At 39.0% G+C, this 17182-nt stretch overlaps 1 protein-coding gene across 3 annotated transcripts in view; it reads right to left on the bottom strand.

Annotated features, from left to right (window-relative positions):
* LOC146896136 (nuclear autoantigen Sp-100-like) overlaps positions 1-13130 on the bottom strand; it is a 49033-nt gene extending 35903 nt beyond the window's left edge. For 2 of the 3 annotated variants that reach the window (XM_087905035.1, XM_087905034.1), the window contains exon 1: positions 12932-13130. In XM_087905035.1, the coding sequence (XP_087761161.1) occupies positions 12932-13002 (71 nt within the window). In that variant the 5' untranslated portion in view covers positions 13003-13130. The remainder of the gene's footprint in view (positions 1-12931) is intronic. The other variant, XM_085697382.2, reaches the window with a different exon arrangement.
* Between the last annotated feature and the right edge of the window lie 4052 nt (positions 13131-17182).

The following is a 17182-nucleotide window of genomic DNA, read 5'->3' as shown; positions in this document are numbered from 1 at the left end:
TATACCAAGCAAAACTTTCAAATACTATAGAAGGACAAAGCAAGATATTCCATGACAAAACTAGATTTAACCAATACCTAGCCACAAACCCAGCCATACACAAAATACTAGAAGTAAAACTCCAACCCAAGGAAGTTGGCTACACCAACAAAAACACAGAAAATTGATGGTCTCATAGCAGCAAATCCCAAAGAAGGGAAAAATGTACAAATTAACATCACCAACAATGAAAACTAAATTAACAGGAGATAGCAATCACTGGTCATTAATATCCTTTAGTGTAAATGGACTCAACTCACCTATAAAAAGGCATAGGCTAACAGACTGAATATAAAAACAGAATCCATCCTTCTTCTGCATACAAGAAACACATCTCAGACTCAAAGACAGTCATTGTCTCAGAGTAAAGGGTTGAAAAATTATACCAATCAAATGGACCTAAGAAACAAGCAGGGATAGCTACCCCAATATCTAACAAAATAGACTTCAAGCTAAAATCAATCAAAACAGACAAAGAAGGTAATTTCATATTAGTCATAGGAAAAAAATCTATCAAGAAGAAATTTCAATACTGAACATCTATGTCCCAAATACAAGGGCACCCTGATATGTAAAAGAAACACTCTAAAGTTTAAATCATACATTAAACACCACACACTAACAGTGGGAGACTTCAACACCCCTTCTCACCACTAAACAGGCCAGGCAAACAAAAAATGAACAGAGAAATAAGAGAACTAACATGTTATGACACAAATGGACTTAACAGACATCTATAGAACATTCCATCCAAACATAATATACCTTCTCAGCACCTCATGTAACCTTCTCAAAAATTGACCACATACTTGGTAACAAAATAAACCTCAACAAATACAAAAGAATTGAAATAACTCAATGTACCTTATCAGATCACCATGGTTTAAAATTAGAAGTCAAAAACAATACTAATTAAAGAAAACACACAAATACATGGAAATTAAAGAATGCTCACCTGAATCACCAATGGGTCAAGGAGAAATAAAGGGAGAAATTAAAGACTTCCAAAATTCAAAGAAATTGACACACAACATACCCAAATTTATGGGACACAGTAAAAGCAGTGTTAAGAGGAAAGTTCATCGCAGTAAATGCTTACATAAAAAAGCTGGAAAAATCCCACACTAATGTATTAACAGAACTTTTGAAAACTTTAGAACAAAAAGAAGCAAACTCACCTAAGAGAACTAGATGGCAGGAAATAATCAAACTGAGAGCTGAAATCAACAAAATAGAAACAAAGAAAACAATACAAAGAATCAATGAGACAAAGAGTTGGCTCTTCAAGAAAATCAACAAAATAGACAAACCTTTATCCAAATTAAACAAAAGGCAGAGAGAATATTCAAATTAACAAAATCAGAAATGAAAAGGGGGATATAATAACAGACATGGAGGAAATACAGAGGATCATCAGGTCGTAGTTCAAAAACCTGTACTCCAAAAAATTGGAAAGCTTAAAGGAAATGGATATCTTCCTGGATAAATATAACTTACCAAAATTAAATCAAGACCAAATTAAACAGACCTATAACTGTGAAGAAATAGAAATAGTCATCAAAAGTCTCCCAACCCCCCCCCCCCCCCAAAAAAACCCCAGGACCAGATGGTTTTAGCTCAGAATTCTACAAGACTTTCAAAGAAGAACTAATACCAACACTCCTCAAATTATTCCACACAGTAGAAACAGAAGGAACAATGCCAAATTCTTTTATGAGGCTACAATTACCCTGATACCCAAACCACAGAAAAAGAATTACAGACCAATCTCACTCATGAACATTGATGCAAAAATACTAAATAAAAATACTGGCAAATAGAATCTAAGAACACATCAGAACCATCATCCACCATGATCAACTCAGCTTCATCCCAGAAATGCAGGGATGGTTCAACATACAAAAATCTGTCAACATAATCTACCATATAAACAAACTGAAAAATAAAAAGTCATGATCATCTCATTAGATGCCAAAAAAGCTTTTGACAAAATACAATATCCCTTCATGATAAAGGTCTTGGAGAGAGCAGGGATACAAGGAACATACCTAAACATAATAAAGGCAATATACAACAAACCAACAGCCAAAATTAAACTAAATGGAAACTCCCAGTGATTCCACTGAAATCAGAAACAAGACAAGGTTGTCCATGCTCTCAATAAAATTCTTGAGATCCTAGCTAGAGCAATAAGACACCAAAAGGAGATCAATGGGAAACTAATGGGAAAAGAAGTCAAACTCTCACTGCTGATGATATGATAGTTTACATAAGTGATCCCAAAAATTCTGCCAAGGAACTTCTATGACTCGTAAACACTTCAGTAATGTAGCAGGATACAAGATTAACTCAAAAAAAAAAAAAACCTCAGTAGCCCTCCTGTACATAGATGATAAAAAGGCTGGGGAAGAAATCAGAGAAACAACACCCTTCACAATAGTTACAAATAACATAAAATATCTCAGAGTAACACTAACCAAACAAGTGGAAGACTTGTATGACAAGAACTTTAAATCTTTGAAGAAAAAAATTGAAGAAAACACCAGAAAGTAAAAAGATCTCTCATGCTCTTGGGTAGGCAGAATTCACAGTAAACATGCCAATCTTACCAAAAGCAATCTACAGATTCAATGCAATGCCATCAAAATCCCAGCAAAATTCTTCACAGACCTTGAAAGGAACATACTCAACTTTGTATGTAAAAGCAAAAAAACCTAGGATAGGCAAAACAATTCTATACAATAAAAGAACTTCTGGAGGCATCACAATCTCTGACTTCAAACTCTACACCTGTAAGAACTGATGATAACTTATGCTGAAGAGGTTGTGGGAAGAAGGAAACACTTCTGCATTGCTGGTGGGAATGCAAGCTGGTACAACCCCTTTGGATGTTAGTGTGGCAATTTCTCAGAAAATTGGGAAACAACCTTCCTCAAGACCCAGTAATACCACTTTTGGGTATATATCCAAAGGATGCTCAATTGTGTCACAAGGATATGTGCTCAACTATGTTCATAGCAGCTTTGTTTGTCACAGCCAGAACCTGGAAACAACCTAAATGCCCCTCGACCAAAGAATGGATAAGGAAAATGTGGTACATTTACACAATGGAGTACTACACAGCAGAAAAAAAATAATGACATCTTGAATTTTGCAGGAAAATGGATGGATCTAGAAAACATTATTTTGAGTAAGGTAACCCAGACACAGAAAGACAATTATCACATGTACTCATAGGTGGTTTTTAAACATAAAGCAAAGAAAACCAGCACACAAACCGAAATCCCAGAGAACTTAGACAACAATGAGGACACTAAGAGAGACTTACATAGATCTAATCTACATGGGAAGTATAAAAACGCAAGATCTCCTGAGTAAATTGGGAGCATGGGGACCTTGGGGAATGGTTGAAGGGGGAAGGGGAGAGACAGAAAGGGGAGCAGAGATAAATATAGAGCTCAATAAAGATCAATAAAAAATATAGAATAATAGTCATCTAATATATTCAAATTTATAGTCATGTTTTATATTTTTGGATGGTCATAAATAGACATATTGAGATTGATGGTGTTCAAACACTTTAAAGATTTACAGAATATGACATTTAATATATTTAATAACTTAAGACTTTTCAAGGCAGTTAGACATGTCTACTCCTAGCAACACTAATCTACTTAAGAGATTATTATGGAGTTTGATGTTTTTTTTTATGACAAAAGCTAGCAAGATAGGCAAAGAAACTTCCCTTGCATGACAGTACTTTCCAAATTGCACCAACAGTCCACAAGAATTGCAACCACCATACTTTGCCAAGACCAGGAAGGACAGTTCTTCAGAATTCCGTGCTTCACAAGGAAGTCTGGCAGGTATGCTAGGCCTGTAGGCCAGAATTGTATGCTTCAGTGTTATAAAGAAACTCTGGGTGACTGTTCAGGCAGCCTGATATCTCTGTCATTAGGTGTTATTTCATCATTCTGGGGTCTTTGATAGAGTGGAAGGCTAGGGAGGTATAATTATGGTTTTTCTTAGTTATGATAAAATGATAAATTATATGTGTATGTATACACACACACTCAAATATATATATATATATATATATATATATATATATAAAGTTATATATATATAACTTTAGTCTCACCAAGATAAAATAGTTAATCCAGTATTTTCTCTAGATTTGACAAATGCAAATAGACTGGATATTCTAACATCAATTTTTACTTAATTAGTACTTTTGTTATATATAATATTACTACACTAAATGGAAAGCATTTTTCATTAGAAAAAAGGTAGAAATGCTGTGAAATTATCATTTTGTACACTATGAGGATTTGTCACTCAAATTGGTTTAATAAAAAACTGATTGACTGGTAGCCATGCAGGAATAATAGGTGAGACAGCCAAAGTAGGAGAATGATGGGAAGAAGATGGGCGGAGTCAGAGGAGATGCTAGCCAGTCTCTGAGGAAACAGGAAATATGGAAAATGAGATAACAAGCTATGACTTATGTGGCAAAGCATAGATAAGAAATATGGCTTAATTTAAATGTAAGAGTTAGGTAGAAATAAGGCTGAGCTATTGACTGAGTATTTACAATTCATATTAAGTCCCTGAGTCAGTTGTTTGGGAAGCAGCTGTTCGTTATTTGGGAACACGCATTTTGCACAGGAAACTTTCTCCTACATTGACTTATTATGTAGCCTGTGCTGGCCTGGTATTTACTCTGTAGGCCAGGATGGAATCCTGATAGGAATCCTCCTGTTAATCTCCAGGCAGGAGCCACCATCCTTAAATTCAGACAATTTACATCATGTTCTGTGTTCCTAGAATGTTACAAGATGTTCATTTGTGTAAATGATTTCTAGAGGGTGGAAAAAGTATTTTCTGTTTTGTTTTTATAATTTTATCTAAATCTTTATACCTCCAAAGTAAATAAGCATAATTTTACAAACATTGGGAAAAGCATGTCAGAGAGTTCTCTTAGGTGGTAAAGGATCATTAGGCATCTGAGGCTCCACAAAGTTGCCTTCTTACCTCCACATGTGTGTTGTAGCACACACACAACATGCATACATATACCACACACACAATGCATCATGCACACATACGTACACATACATCCTGCCCACTCACATATCATGTATGCACAGACACACACACAGAGAAACATCAATCATGCATACAAAGTATAGTAAAAGTTGCAGTAATAATATTAATAATACTTTTCAAAAAGAATAAAAATCCTGTCAAAAGCTGAGAGTAAGGTGGGCAGTGATGGCTCACACCTTTAATCCTAACACTGGGAAGGTAGAGGCACGCGGATCTCTGATATTTTTGCCAGCCTTGTTTACAGAGTAAGTTTCAGGACAATCAGGTCTACACAGAGGAAGAACTTGCCTCAAACAAATAAACAATCAAGCAAACAAACAAACAACAACAACAAACTCAATGTGGAAAGACAATGAAAATTTAATTTTTAAAAATTGAGTAATTATTTTGAAATAATGCAAATCAATCACTCCAATTTGCAAGTGAAATACAGATTTGTTTTTAGTCTACAAAGTTACTGAATTTCTGAAGACTGGCTGAGAAGGTGTCAGCCAGTATGCAAGGCTGGCACCTGGAGGGCAAAGACCAGATAGAAATAAGAACATGGAAGCCAGTTACAAAGTCACCTTGGCTCTGCACTATATGAATCAGGAAAGGAAGGGGCTCAAGACAGATAAAATGTCCTCTCTGGATTGGCTAGATAATGAAATCATTTATAAAGTTAATACCACTCTTCACAGCACTACTGGACTAGAGAAGCTCAGACTAGGGAGACCTTGTAGAAGAAACAGGGAAAGTTCACAGTGGAGGCCATGGAGCAGGTATTGATTCCTCTTTACCTGGGGCCTTTGCTGGTGTTGGGGGAGGAGCTGAGCAGGGGGCATACCAAGGCTGAGGAGAGACAGTTCCATTATGGAACGCAAGAACTTGGATGCTGTGCAGGGCTGGATACCAGGACTGCAGACACATTGCCAGTTGTCTCCTGGAGACACACAGTGTGAATTTGTTCAGGGCAAGTGTATAGAAAACACTGGGCTGGAAGATGACTCAGTGTTAAAGAAGACCCTTGGAAGCAGGGGAGGAATGATTGTAGGAGCCACAGGGGTCAAAGACACTAGGAGAACACAGCCCACAGAATCAACGAATCAGGACTCATAGGGTCGATCATCCTGCAGCCTGATTGGTTCTATACTAGGTCTTCTGCATACATGCTGTGGTTGTTTGTCTGGGGGTGACAAGAGCCATGACACAAGAACAGCAGACGGCAATTAATATTCAAAGTATCAGCCCACCAGAAGGAAACCTCTCTGATGGAAAACCTTGTTCAGACATGGTCATAAGGCCACAGGCTCTGGAATACCATTTGGTGCTATCTATACTGTACATGTGCTATTGCAAATTTTCCCCAGAGTGTATGGGGAATGCCCCCACTGCCTGTATTGTAATGTCTTTCTCATGAGTGCATCATGAGCTCTTGGGGATCTCAATCTGTGGGTTGTCTAGAAAGTGATTCCTCTGTACTGTCAATTTGATATCAATAATATTACCTTACAGAGAATTTTGATGAATAAAAGTGAATACAAAGAAATACTATACAAATCAGGGATTATAAAGTCCCTGAGAGCTGTTTTATGTCACAGCTCAGGATGACAAAGGAAATATTTGAATTTAGCCAGCTGACAAAATAGCTGTACACAATTAGTTGATGTAAAGCTTCAAAGTAGCTTTATATTAGACCAGGTGCCTTGTTGTTTTTTTTTTATTTTATTTTTTAAGAAAAACTGTTCCCAGGAAAAGCAATCTAGTTTACAAGGACATAATAGCCAGCTGTCTGATTTGTTGGACCAAGGTTAAAAATGCAAAGCAACCTAATTTCTATGCCAATCCCTCTTGCTAGGTCTGACTGATAAATCAGTGATTAACTCTCTGACCAAATTCCTTACCTCAGTGTTATGATACAGGTATGCAACCTGAAAAATCAAGGTTCAGGCAACTTACTGTTTTTCATATTGGGTCCTGAAATTGTATGGGTGACAGGGAGCAATTAACTGAGGTCTATAAACAAAAACAGCTTTCAGGCTTTCATTCAGATACACCAAAGGGGAAGATTTTCCAACTGGCCAGGGATACAGAGAATAATCACACTTCATCGCCATGAGAAAGACTGGCAAGTCTCCTTTTCTATGACCTAAAGTTATATGCAGGACAGAAAAATATATTTTGAGATTTAAAATGTGTTTGGTGTCTCTTTGCCTTGGAGAGTGCAAAGTGAGCTCATATTAAGAAATTTAAGGTAAACCTGAGTCAATACCAAAGCATTTACAATACAAGGATTGACAACAAAAAAATTAGTTTAAAATGTCTATTGCACTTAGAAGTATAAGATGTAGTATGCATTTCCTTATTTTTTCACATTCCTCAATAGTTTAATTTTATAACTCCTTTAAAATCCTTTATGGGACTACCTCTCTAAATTGACAACAAAATGACTGGTTCTTTCCTCGCAGCTCCAAATGACAGTTCACCAATTAAGGTGTTGATATTGATTACATGTGAGTTGTTGGGATGACTCTGTTTTTTATCATTTACTTCAGAAACAGGATGCGACCTTCACATGTAATTTCTATTGCATGAAAGAGTCTTTTGGGTTTGTATAGTTACTAAGAACAAAGAGATAGATATTTAGCATGAGAGTATAAAGAGAGAAATCATCAAGGAAATGTGTGTGAGTTTTTTCCTTTCTTAAAAGCACTCAGAAAGTTTTGTTATACTGTGGACTTTCTGGTTGAGCACTCTGTGCAGCCTTGAAGCTGCTTCTTCCTCAGCAGCAATACTGGGGCTTCTGTGGGACTCTCAATCGTGAGAGTAGGGGTATCTCTGACTCTTTTGCCTGTTCATGGGACCTTATTACCCCTACTGGGTTGCCTTGCCCACCCTTGATATGAGGGTTTGTGCCTAGTCTTATTGCATCTTGTTATGCCATGTTCAGTTGATGTCACTGGGAGACCTGCTCTTTCTAAAGGAAAATGAAGAGGCAGTGGATCTGGAAGGGAGGGGAGGGACTGGGATGAGTAGACTGTGGTCAGGATGTGTTATTGAATGAGAGAAGACTGAAAAAAAAGCACTCAACTCTTACAGAAGAGGATCTGGCCTCCATTCTCAGCACCCACATAGGGCAATGCATGATTGCCTATAAATTCAGATCCAGGGGATTTGGAGTTTTCTTTTGACCTGTCAAGTACCCACATTCACATGTATATACTCATACAGACATAGACTCTCTATCTATCTATCTATCTATCTATCTATCTATCTATCTATCTATCTATCTATCTATCTATCTCTGATTCTCTCTTCTCCCCTCAATTAAAAATAGAAAAACAAAATTTTTAGAAATACACTAGACACAAATATCAAAAACCTCTAGAAAGAAAAGAAAAGGTGAATGACCTATGGAATGTTCACGCAAAAGAAAAAAGAAAAAAAAAGATTTACAGATAACTACAAGGAACCCCAAAAAATGGCTCAATATTTGACAGCTGTGAAGGAAGTGTCAGGCTGACTCCACATCTGTAATTTTTTTATTCACTTGGCATATTTGTCCATTCCAGATGCATCTAAGGGCTGAAAATCTAGACTCGGCACAAACAGAGGCCTGCAGCTGGAAAACAGACAAGCCAACAGGATGTTTTAGGGTTTTAGGACATGGAATTCAAAGTTAGAGAGTCAACTGGAATGTTTTTCTTGTCAAGAACTGTAATCTGAAATCTGACTAAAGCAGGAGAGTGAGGACAGAACACAGAACCTTTGAGGTTCAGAGAAGAGTTGACTTTCATGTCATCATTAAAGTTCCTGAATGTCCCCACCTAAGATCAGAGCAGATCAGAGCTTCAGCAGATCTTCTTGAACCATGCAAGTCTTAACTCAAATCAGCTCCTGGTTTGGTGTGAGAAGTCCTTCTGTACATGTGTTGCTTTTATTGCTTAATGAATAAAGAAGGTGTTTTGGCCGGTGATAGGGCAGAATAGAGCTAGGAGGGGAAGGCTGAACTGAATGCTGGGAGAAAGAAGGCAGAGTTGCAAGTTGCCATGTTGCCGCTGCCAGAGATGCCATGTAGCTTCCAGAGGGGAAAGATGTGAACTGCCAGCTGGAATCTTGCTGGTAGGCCATGAGACTCATAGTAAAACATAAAATAATGGAGATGGGTTAATTCTCGATGTAAGAGCTAGCTAGCAATATGCTTAAACATATCGGCCAAACAGTATCATAAGTTTCTGAGTGATTATTTTGAGTCTGAGCAGCAGGAATAAACAAGCGGCCTCTGCCTACAGTGGATGGCTAAGGTGATGGGCGCTATTATTGTCCTTGCCTTGCAGAAGAAAAGAGGACTCTCTAAGACTAACACCTGGAGGACCCACGTACTTGACACAAGATTTCTGATATTCATAAAAAAAAAATAAGGGCTGATGGACATAGGCGTCTGTTGCTGAGCCTGGCACTCTGAGTTCTATGTCAGGTTTCTAAATTATTGTTTCTATTTTGTGTGTATTTATGTGCATGGGTGTTTTGTCTGCATGTATGTCTAGGCATCACATTTTGGTGCTCTTGGAGGTCAGAAGAGGGTGCCAAACCTTTTAGAACTGGAGTTACAGACAATTGTGAGCAACTGTATTGGTGCTGGAAATTGAATCCAAGCCTATGGAAAAGCAGTCATTGGTCTTAACTGCTAAGCCATCTCTTGAGCTCCCTGATTTCTTGAACTTGATCAAAGGTTTTAAGAGAAGACTGGAAAAACTGAACAACACACTATTGGTGAAGGGGCAATCCAGAAGACAGAGCAATAAAAACTTCAACTAATGTATAACAAAAAATATAAATAAAAATAATTCAGGAAAGAATATCAGAGACGGTCTGGACATGGAACCTGCCTCGTCCATTCAGTCCTAGAGAGATGAACACTGATATGTTTGTATTAAAATGTCAGAATGGAACCTGTTCCTCTCTAGGATGGAGTTATACCTCAGTGGGTAAGAGTGGTTACTGCTCTCTCAGAGAATGTGAGTTCAATCCCCAGCACCCATATGGTTGCTTAAGCCATCTATAAAGTTTCAAGAGATCTGACACCCTCTTGTGCCATCTGTGAACACCAAGCACACATGTGATACATTTACATACATGTAGGTTAAAAATACTCATATACATAAAATATAAGTGAGAATTTTTTTTCAGAAGAAAAGAAACCTAATACTCTATAAGACATTGGAATGTAGGAAGAAGGAAGGAAAGACATAGAAATAGAAGGAATAAGAACATAATATACATAGGACTAGAGAAATGACTCAGTCATTAAAGGCTAGACTCAAACAAAAATATAAGAAAGTAATATATGGAGACATAATGACTGGGGGAGTTTCCAAATGGATAAGAGTTTCCATCTGCTTATAAGTCAGGAATGTTTAAATGGGATCAATAAAAAAAATGAAACAACAACAAAAATAAAAACAGGTTACAATAAACATATAAGTGAGAAATCTTATGGAGAAAAAAGAACTCACGGGTTTTTTTCCGGAACTAAAGCCGTAAACAGTGAAAAGGGGCTTCAGACAATCGATGGCCCACAGGTCTGTACTGAGGGCAGATTCAAGCAACCTGTGTTTCCTCTCATTACTGAGAAAAACCTGACATAAGTGCCATGGGCATTAGAAGAACGTGTTTAAATCATTGTAGAAGTGAAAGTTCCCAGTTGGGCTGTGGTGGTGGTAAATGCCTTGAATCCCAGCATTGGGAAGAAGAGGTGGACCTTAAATGTATGGCAGGACTGGAGTCCCAAAGAGAGTCAGTTACAAGGATAAACGGTAGCAGTTAATGAACGTATTAACTACAGTAGTTCTACAATAAGATAAGACACTTTGGTTCTTTACACAGAACCACAGAACGAAAGAGGACATTCAGGATTATAATTTGGTTGTGCTCAAAGATCAGAGCTACAGGGCCTGGTAGCAGAGGATGGTCACTGTCCTAGAAAAATCTGTTAGCTAATGGTTCTTAGGTCCTAATACCATTCTCTTAAACCCCTGGGAAAGCAGGACCCATGATTGGGTCCTGTCATTGGTACTTATAAAGGGGGAATGTAGGGTTAGGTCATAGCAGGATCAGCAGAGACCACCCAGGCATACCCAGGAATGGACCATTCAAGAGGAAAGTATTTAACATTCCAAAGGAAATACCTGATATTCCAATCATTGTAGATAGGATCATCCCCTTTCACCAGGACACCCCTAGACAAAGATCAGCCAATTGGGGGTCCAGAACCATAAAGACCCTCACCCTAACCTCTGCTATGATAAGAAACCCCACTCCAACTGAGCTCAAGGCTCTTTGATTGTGCCAATGAGTTGGACACAGAGAGTCCAAGTTCAAACTTGAATAAAAGTCCTTTGCTTTTACATATGGGATTGGTTTCCTTGTTGGTTTTGAGGAGACTCCATGATCTGGGTATAACAAGGCCTAATCTTCTTGCTTTTTCCAACACTGGATAGCTGTAAGTAATTTAAAACCATACATCGAAATTTACCTCATTACTTAAACAACATTTGCCTAATTCAGATATACCTAACAGATAACTATGCCCTGATCTTCAAATGATTTAGGGATTTGAGAATATGGCCATTTAATAAAATAGCTTCTCATGATAGAGACATCCCAGCTCCTAGCAGCATCCTCTATCTCCTCAAGGAAAGGGAAAGCACTTGCCCCTGGAAGGTTCCATTGAATGTGGCAAAGCCTGCCACACAGAAGGAGCTGCTTTGTACTTCAAACCAGTGCCAAGACCCTGCCCAGACTGGACAATAGGACACTAGGGGATCAGTTGTCCCCTGTTGCCACATCAAGGTGCGTCAATCTCCCCAAATTCATATCCCCTGGGAAAATCTGTCAGATCTTCTGGATATCACAGCTAAAGACATTTATATATGTATTCAAGCACAGTCCAGGTCCTAGGTTCAACGGCAGTACTGGAAATTTATCACTTCCTGTGCAGGAGCAAACACCCTGACTGGCCCTGTCTCTGAGGAGCACATCTGATCACCACTGTGGAGCAGACAGAGGTCGGCCATGTCCTTGTCAGAGGAGTCACCTCCCTAGGACAGGGTGCTGAAGTGAAAAAAAAAAAAGTGCAGCTTGTCCTAGCTGCTGCTGGCCAGGGCCTTTCTTGCCTTTTTTTTTTTTTCTTTCTTGGATCAAAATCTGACAGTGAGAGCTCAGACCAGGAGTGAGTCTGGGGACAGCTTCCTAGGTGACAAATCCTGCCAGACAGGTAGGAGACCAGGACAGAGGGGAGCCAGCTGCTGACCCTGAGACTCTGCTGTTTGAATTTCTTCCCTGAGGTGACTTAGATAAAGAAGAGAGAGGCAGAGGGACTGAGAACACCCAGATTTTATGAGATAACAACAGAATCATGTCACAGAGGTCACCAGGAGTGCCTGACAGCTGTGACCAGAGTCTCCTGACAGCTGACAGTGTTGCAAGCAAGAATGTGATGACTGTGCGCATTATATCAATCTGGCCTTGCCAGTGGATAACTTATTCAGTTTTAAAAACTCCAGGTGTTCTCTTTCTGTATCTCTCTGTGTCTCTATCTATCTTTGTCACTATTTGACTCTCTCTCTCTCTCTCTCTCTCTCTCTCTCTCTCTCTCTCTCTCTCCCTGTCTGTCTTCTCTCTTCTCTCTAACTACAGTGCAGAACTTCTTCATGTCCAGGAGTGTGGACTGATTGAAGCTTAATGAAGACATGAAATCATCGATGTTGTCAGAGGACAAAACTACAGAGGGAGAACGACCCACCTGTTGATGAAGCTACTACCTTCCATCTCCCAACTTGGGCCAGGGGCCTCGGAGGGTGAGCTCTGATCCATTGATATCCTCACAGGCTTCCAGACTGTGTGTTGTGGCCCACAGCTGAGGGCTGAAGTCAACCTGAGAACTTAAACTCTCCTGGAAGGGCTCCGCCCTGATGGGGACGCAAAATTGGGGAAAGAGAAAGCAAAATACTTCTCTACTCTCAAATTTGTTGCTGTGAGATACTCTCCCTTCCTTCTTTTCTGAAATCTGGTGGCAGGGAGGAAGAGAAAGGGGAACCAGTGGATTACAAAGGTGCACGTATGTACTAAGCAGGGCCAGTTTCTAGTAGTGCCTTCTTTATGCAATGATGGGAAAAAAGAAACCCAAAGCGACAGCAAAAACAAAACTCTCCTCAAACTCAAACTGTTTTCAGTTACCCCTGTATCTAGGGAGTAGAGTGGACCTGGGACTGACTGTAATCCTTTTTTGATCTTGTCCCTGGCTGAAGGCGATTTTGTTCAGGGGTTGAGAACAATCACCCTCGTCCCCCCTATTTTATAGGAAGAAGCAAGCATTAGGTATTAACAAAAGGATTTTTGCAATCTTGAGATAAAACCCAGACACAACTTGCTTTTTTTTTTTTTTTAACAATTTTCATTCACATTTTTTTTTTTCAGTTAAACTGGTGTTTGTGTTTAGCCCATTGTTTCTCTCTGGCACATTCTGATGGTGTTTATTGAAGCTCTGCACTTTTCTGATACTGCCAGTTTTGTTCAGCAGGGAAAGGTAGAGGACAATGCAAAACCAAATAGTCACATACATCCCATCCCTTAAAGGTTAGCTCAGCTCACATCACTTGCTGGTCATGAGTGGCCTGGGGGTTATCTAAAAGGTGACAGTTTGTAGAGGGCGGCTTCATCTTTGCAGATGGGTGTTAAAGCAAAGTAACCCACTGTTAACAGTTAATCCTTAAGATGCTGAGAAAAGTGCTGACAATGCTCTCATTTCCCACACAACTTTATGTTTCTTTATTTCCACATTCCTATTTCTGGAACCTACATTTTTATACTCTTATTAAATTCATTGTATATTCTTATTAAATATATATATGTAATGAGAATATGATAAATATGGCATATATATATAAGAACATACAACAAATATAAGAAGACTACAAAAATAGCACATATTCTTATTCTTGGACTCTTTATACCCCCTTCAAGTATAACTAGAACCAAACCTTAGATTCGTTGTGATTATTTTAAAGTCTCTGATTTTCCTTTGTGTTTATTGGGGAAATATAAAAATTGTTCCTATTCTCTTACCCTACACCATTATCTCAGTGACACATGGTGAATTCAGGCTATACCTGACAAATGACCCCAGCTGGTAAGGAACATACTTCCAGTTCTTGATTCTTGCAGGGAAGGTTATAAGATACCACTGTTGTCACTATAACTTGGTCTGGAAGCTACCATGGGTACCCAAGTCCCTTCATTCAGCATGGTTTCACACTTCATGGTGCGAGCATCCTCTAGGAGGTTCATGGATGAGGGAACCATAGGCTGGATAAAAAGTCTAGGGAACCCGGGGGTTTCCATTCTCTTTGGAGAAAACTGTGTGGACTCAAGGGGACCCTAATCTAGAGGGTGGTAAAGATCACCCTCAGGGAGACTTGGGGGAATTCAGTAACAGGTTCAGGGTACTTTCTGATGATCTCACATGAAACCATTCTTTCAACCTAATTTCTTCTCTTCAAATGTCACCGTATCTATTTGTGAAACTGTTAAATCCTCTGAAGTGTTTTAAATCCTCATTCAGTGAGAACTATGAGCTTGAAGTGGACTCCATGTTACCCCATAAAGCTTCAGGGTGAGATAGTGTCTCACCCATCTTGACCTCCAGTGAAATAGGGTTTCCCTGGTGCTCACAAACCAAATGTAGCTCTTTGGGAAGAAAGATGGGCTTTTCCAGGAAGTGTGGATGAGCCAGATCCACAGTACCTCCTCGACAATTTGAGCCAAGTGTTTCTGCATAGGCCCAAAACTCATTTATGCTCATGGATTGTCAAATAGTATGGTTTTGTTGTTATTCAGAACTTCTACTGGCACACCCAAGTGTTTCCCCAGCTCTTGAAAACGATTTTTGGTTCCTTCCAATGGAAGCAGTATCTAGGTCTAAGGAGATGACTACTTGTAATAACCAAAAGGAAGTGGTGTAGATCTAGCCAGAACCTACTCTGCCCAGAAAGTGGCTACTGCCCTCTAATAGTGACGAGGGCTCAGTGGTTAGGAACAATAACCGCTATTCCAGAGGACTGGGTTCAAATACACAGGAACACAAGCAGAGAGCCTTGAGTGCAGCTATGGAGTTTTTTGTTTTCGTTTTGTTTTTTTATCATAGCATAGGTTGGAGTGAAGGATTTTTAAGGTTCAGGACCCCTGATTGGCTGACATTTGTCTTGGGTCCTGGTTAAGGGACATCAGGGGATCCTATCTGCAATGGTTGGAACGTTAGGCATTTTCTTTGGACCATTAGGTCCTTTCCCCTTGAGTGCTGGTGCCTGCTGGTCTCTATTGAGTCTGTCATGGCTGGGTCCTACAATTCTCTAGTTTTCAGCTGTGGTCCAAAGATATAATCATAAGCAAAGTCAAGTTAACATTGTAAACAATTTAGTGTTATTAAAATCAATAATAAGGGAATATTCTTATGCCATTAAATCTGGCATTACTTTGAGTAATGTACATCCCTGTACATGAATGTATGGATGTGCAGCTTTAATACCTCATTAAACAGGCCTTGTTTTAAATTCTATCTTTTATAAACCTTGGTTTTAGGACATAACAGGGATGATCACACAGAAATCTATCCATATCCAAAATAACCTGGTGCCCTACTGTCTCCTGGTGGACACATTTCTACATGGTCACCTCCATCTAAGATGGCAGTGAAGTCATATGACCTCTCTCTTCCACCTTAGCCATGATGGTGACTGCCAATGGGCTGTGCTGTAAGATGATGGCAAACTACACGGTGTTTTCTAGAGCAGTTTTAATCGGGAGTTACCAGTTTGTTTGTTTGGTTTTGGATTTTGAAACTGCTTTGGAGCCTGTGCTGGAATTAGCTCTTCCCAGACTGTCCTCAAATGGCGTGTGCCACGACCACCCAGATGGAGTTACCAGTTTTAAGATAACTTTTGTTACAGATTTTAAATCATACTCATTATTTTTAAGAATTGTTTTTAAAATATTTAAATTTGTAAGGCCATGTGACACTTGTGCTTATAAAATGTTTTATATTGTTAATATTTGGACTTAAAACAAAAAGCTAAAAATTAGGGTCATAGCCAAGATAAAGGAAAATAACTCTATAATCTCATATGTGCTGCTACAAGATACTGTCCCTTCATTCTTTCCTGAAATCTGATGCCAGGTGGGAGGAGAAAGGAGAACCTAGGTTGCTAAGGGGCACATTAGTGACAAGCAGGGCCAGTTCCCAGGAGTGCCTTATTTATGCCAAGATGGAATAAAAACAACCCAAAGCAACAACAACAAACATCTCTCCAAAGTCCCAAATTGTTCTTAGTTACACCTGTGTCTAGGGAATAAAGTTTCCCTGGGGTTGGCTGCAATCTCTTTTTCATCTTGTCCCTGGCTGAAGTAGTGTTGGGTCCAGGGGTCAGACAATGATGTGGGGGATAGTCCACCAAAGTCTACTAAACTAGAAGCAAACTTTACTCTAGAAAAAGAAGTAAAAAAACCTCCATAGGGCAAACAAAGTTTATTAGCTATAAGTGACCACAGCCAGAGATCTGACTTCTGTAGCTATAGCAATGGCAGTTTCTAAACTCCCTGTTTTATATCAAGAAGTAAGCATTAGGCATGAACAAAAGAATTTTTTACAATACTGAGGCAAAACTCAGACACAGGAGAGGGAGAGAGACATCACCCGTCGGAAAAGACAGGTAGGGTATGTCTCGGTGTACTTATTTGTAGTCCTTTTGATCTGTGAGAAGTGGATCTAAGTCCTGGGACTTCCTCAGTTCTCTGAAGGTTACATGAATTTTTTTTTCAGTTTGTGAAAAAATGTAAGTTTTAAACATTTTAACTATTTATAATCTGTCCTGAAGTTTATACTGTAGAAATGGCAGTATACTTGTACCATGTATGGATTTGGCTGAAGGCATTAACATTGTTTCTTTATCCAGAAAACTGTGACAGGTGTTTTCTGTGCAGTAGAAAGCATCTTTGAGGT

This window comes from Myodes glareolus, chromosome 1 (assembly GCF_982192425.1).
Source record: "Myodes glareolus chromosome 1, mMyoGla1.1, whole genome shotgun sequence".
NCBI classification, from domain to species: domain Eukaryota; kingdom Metazoa; phylum Chordata; class Mammalia; order Rodentia; family Cricetidae; genus Myodes; species Myodes glareolus.
Note: the sequence above shows the minus strand (reverse complement) of the source record. Positions and strands in the feature narration are given on the sequence as shown.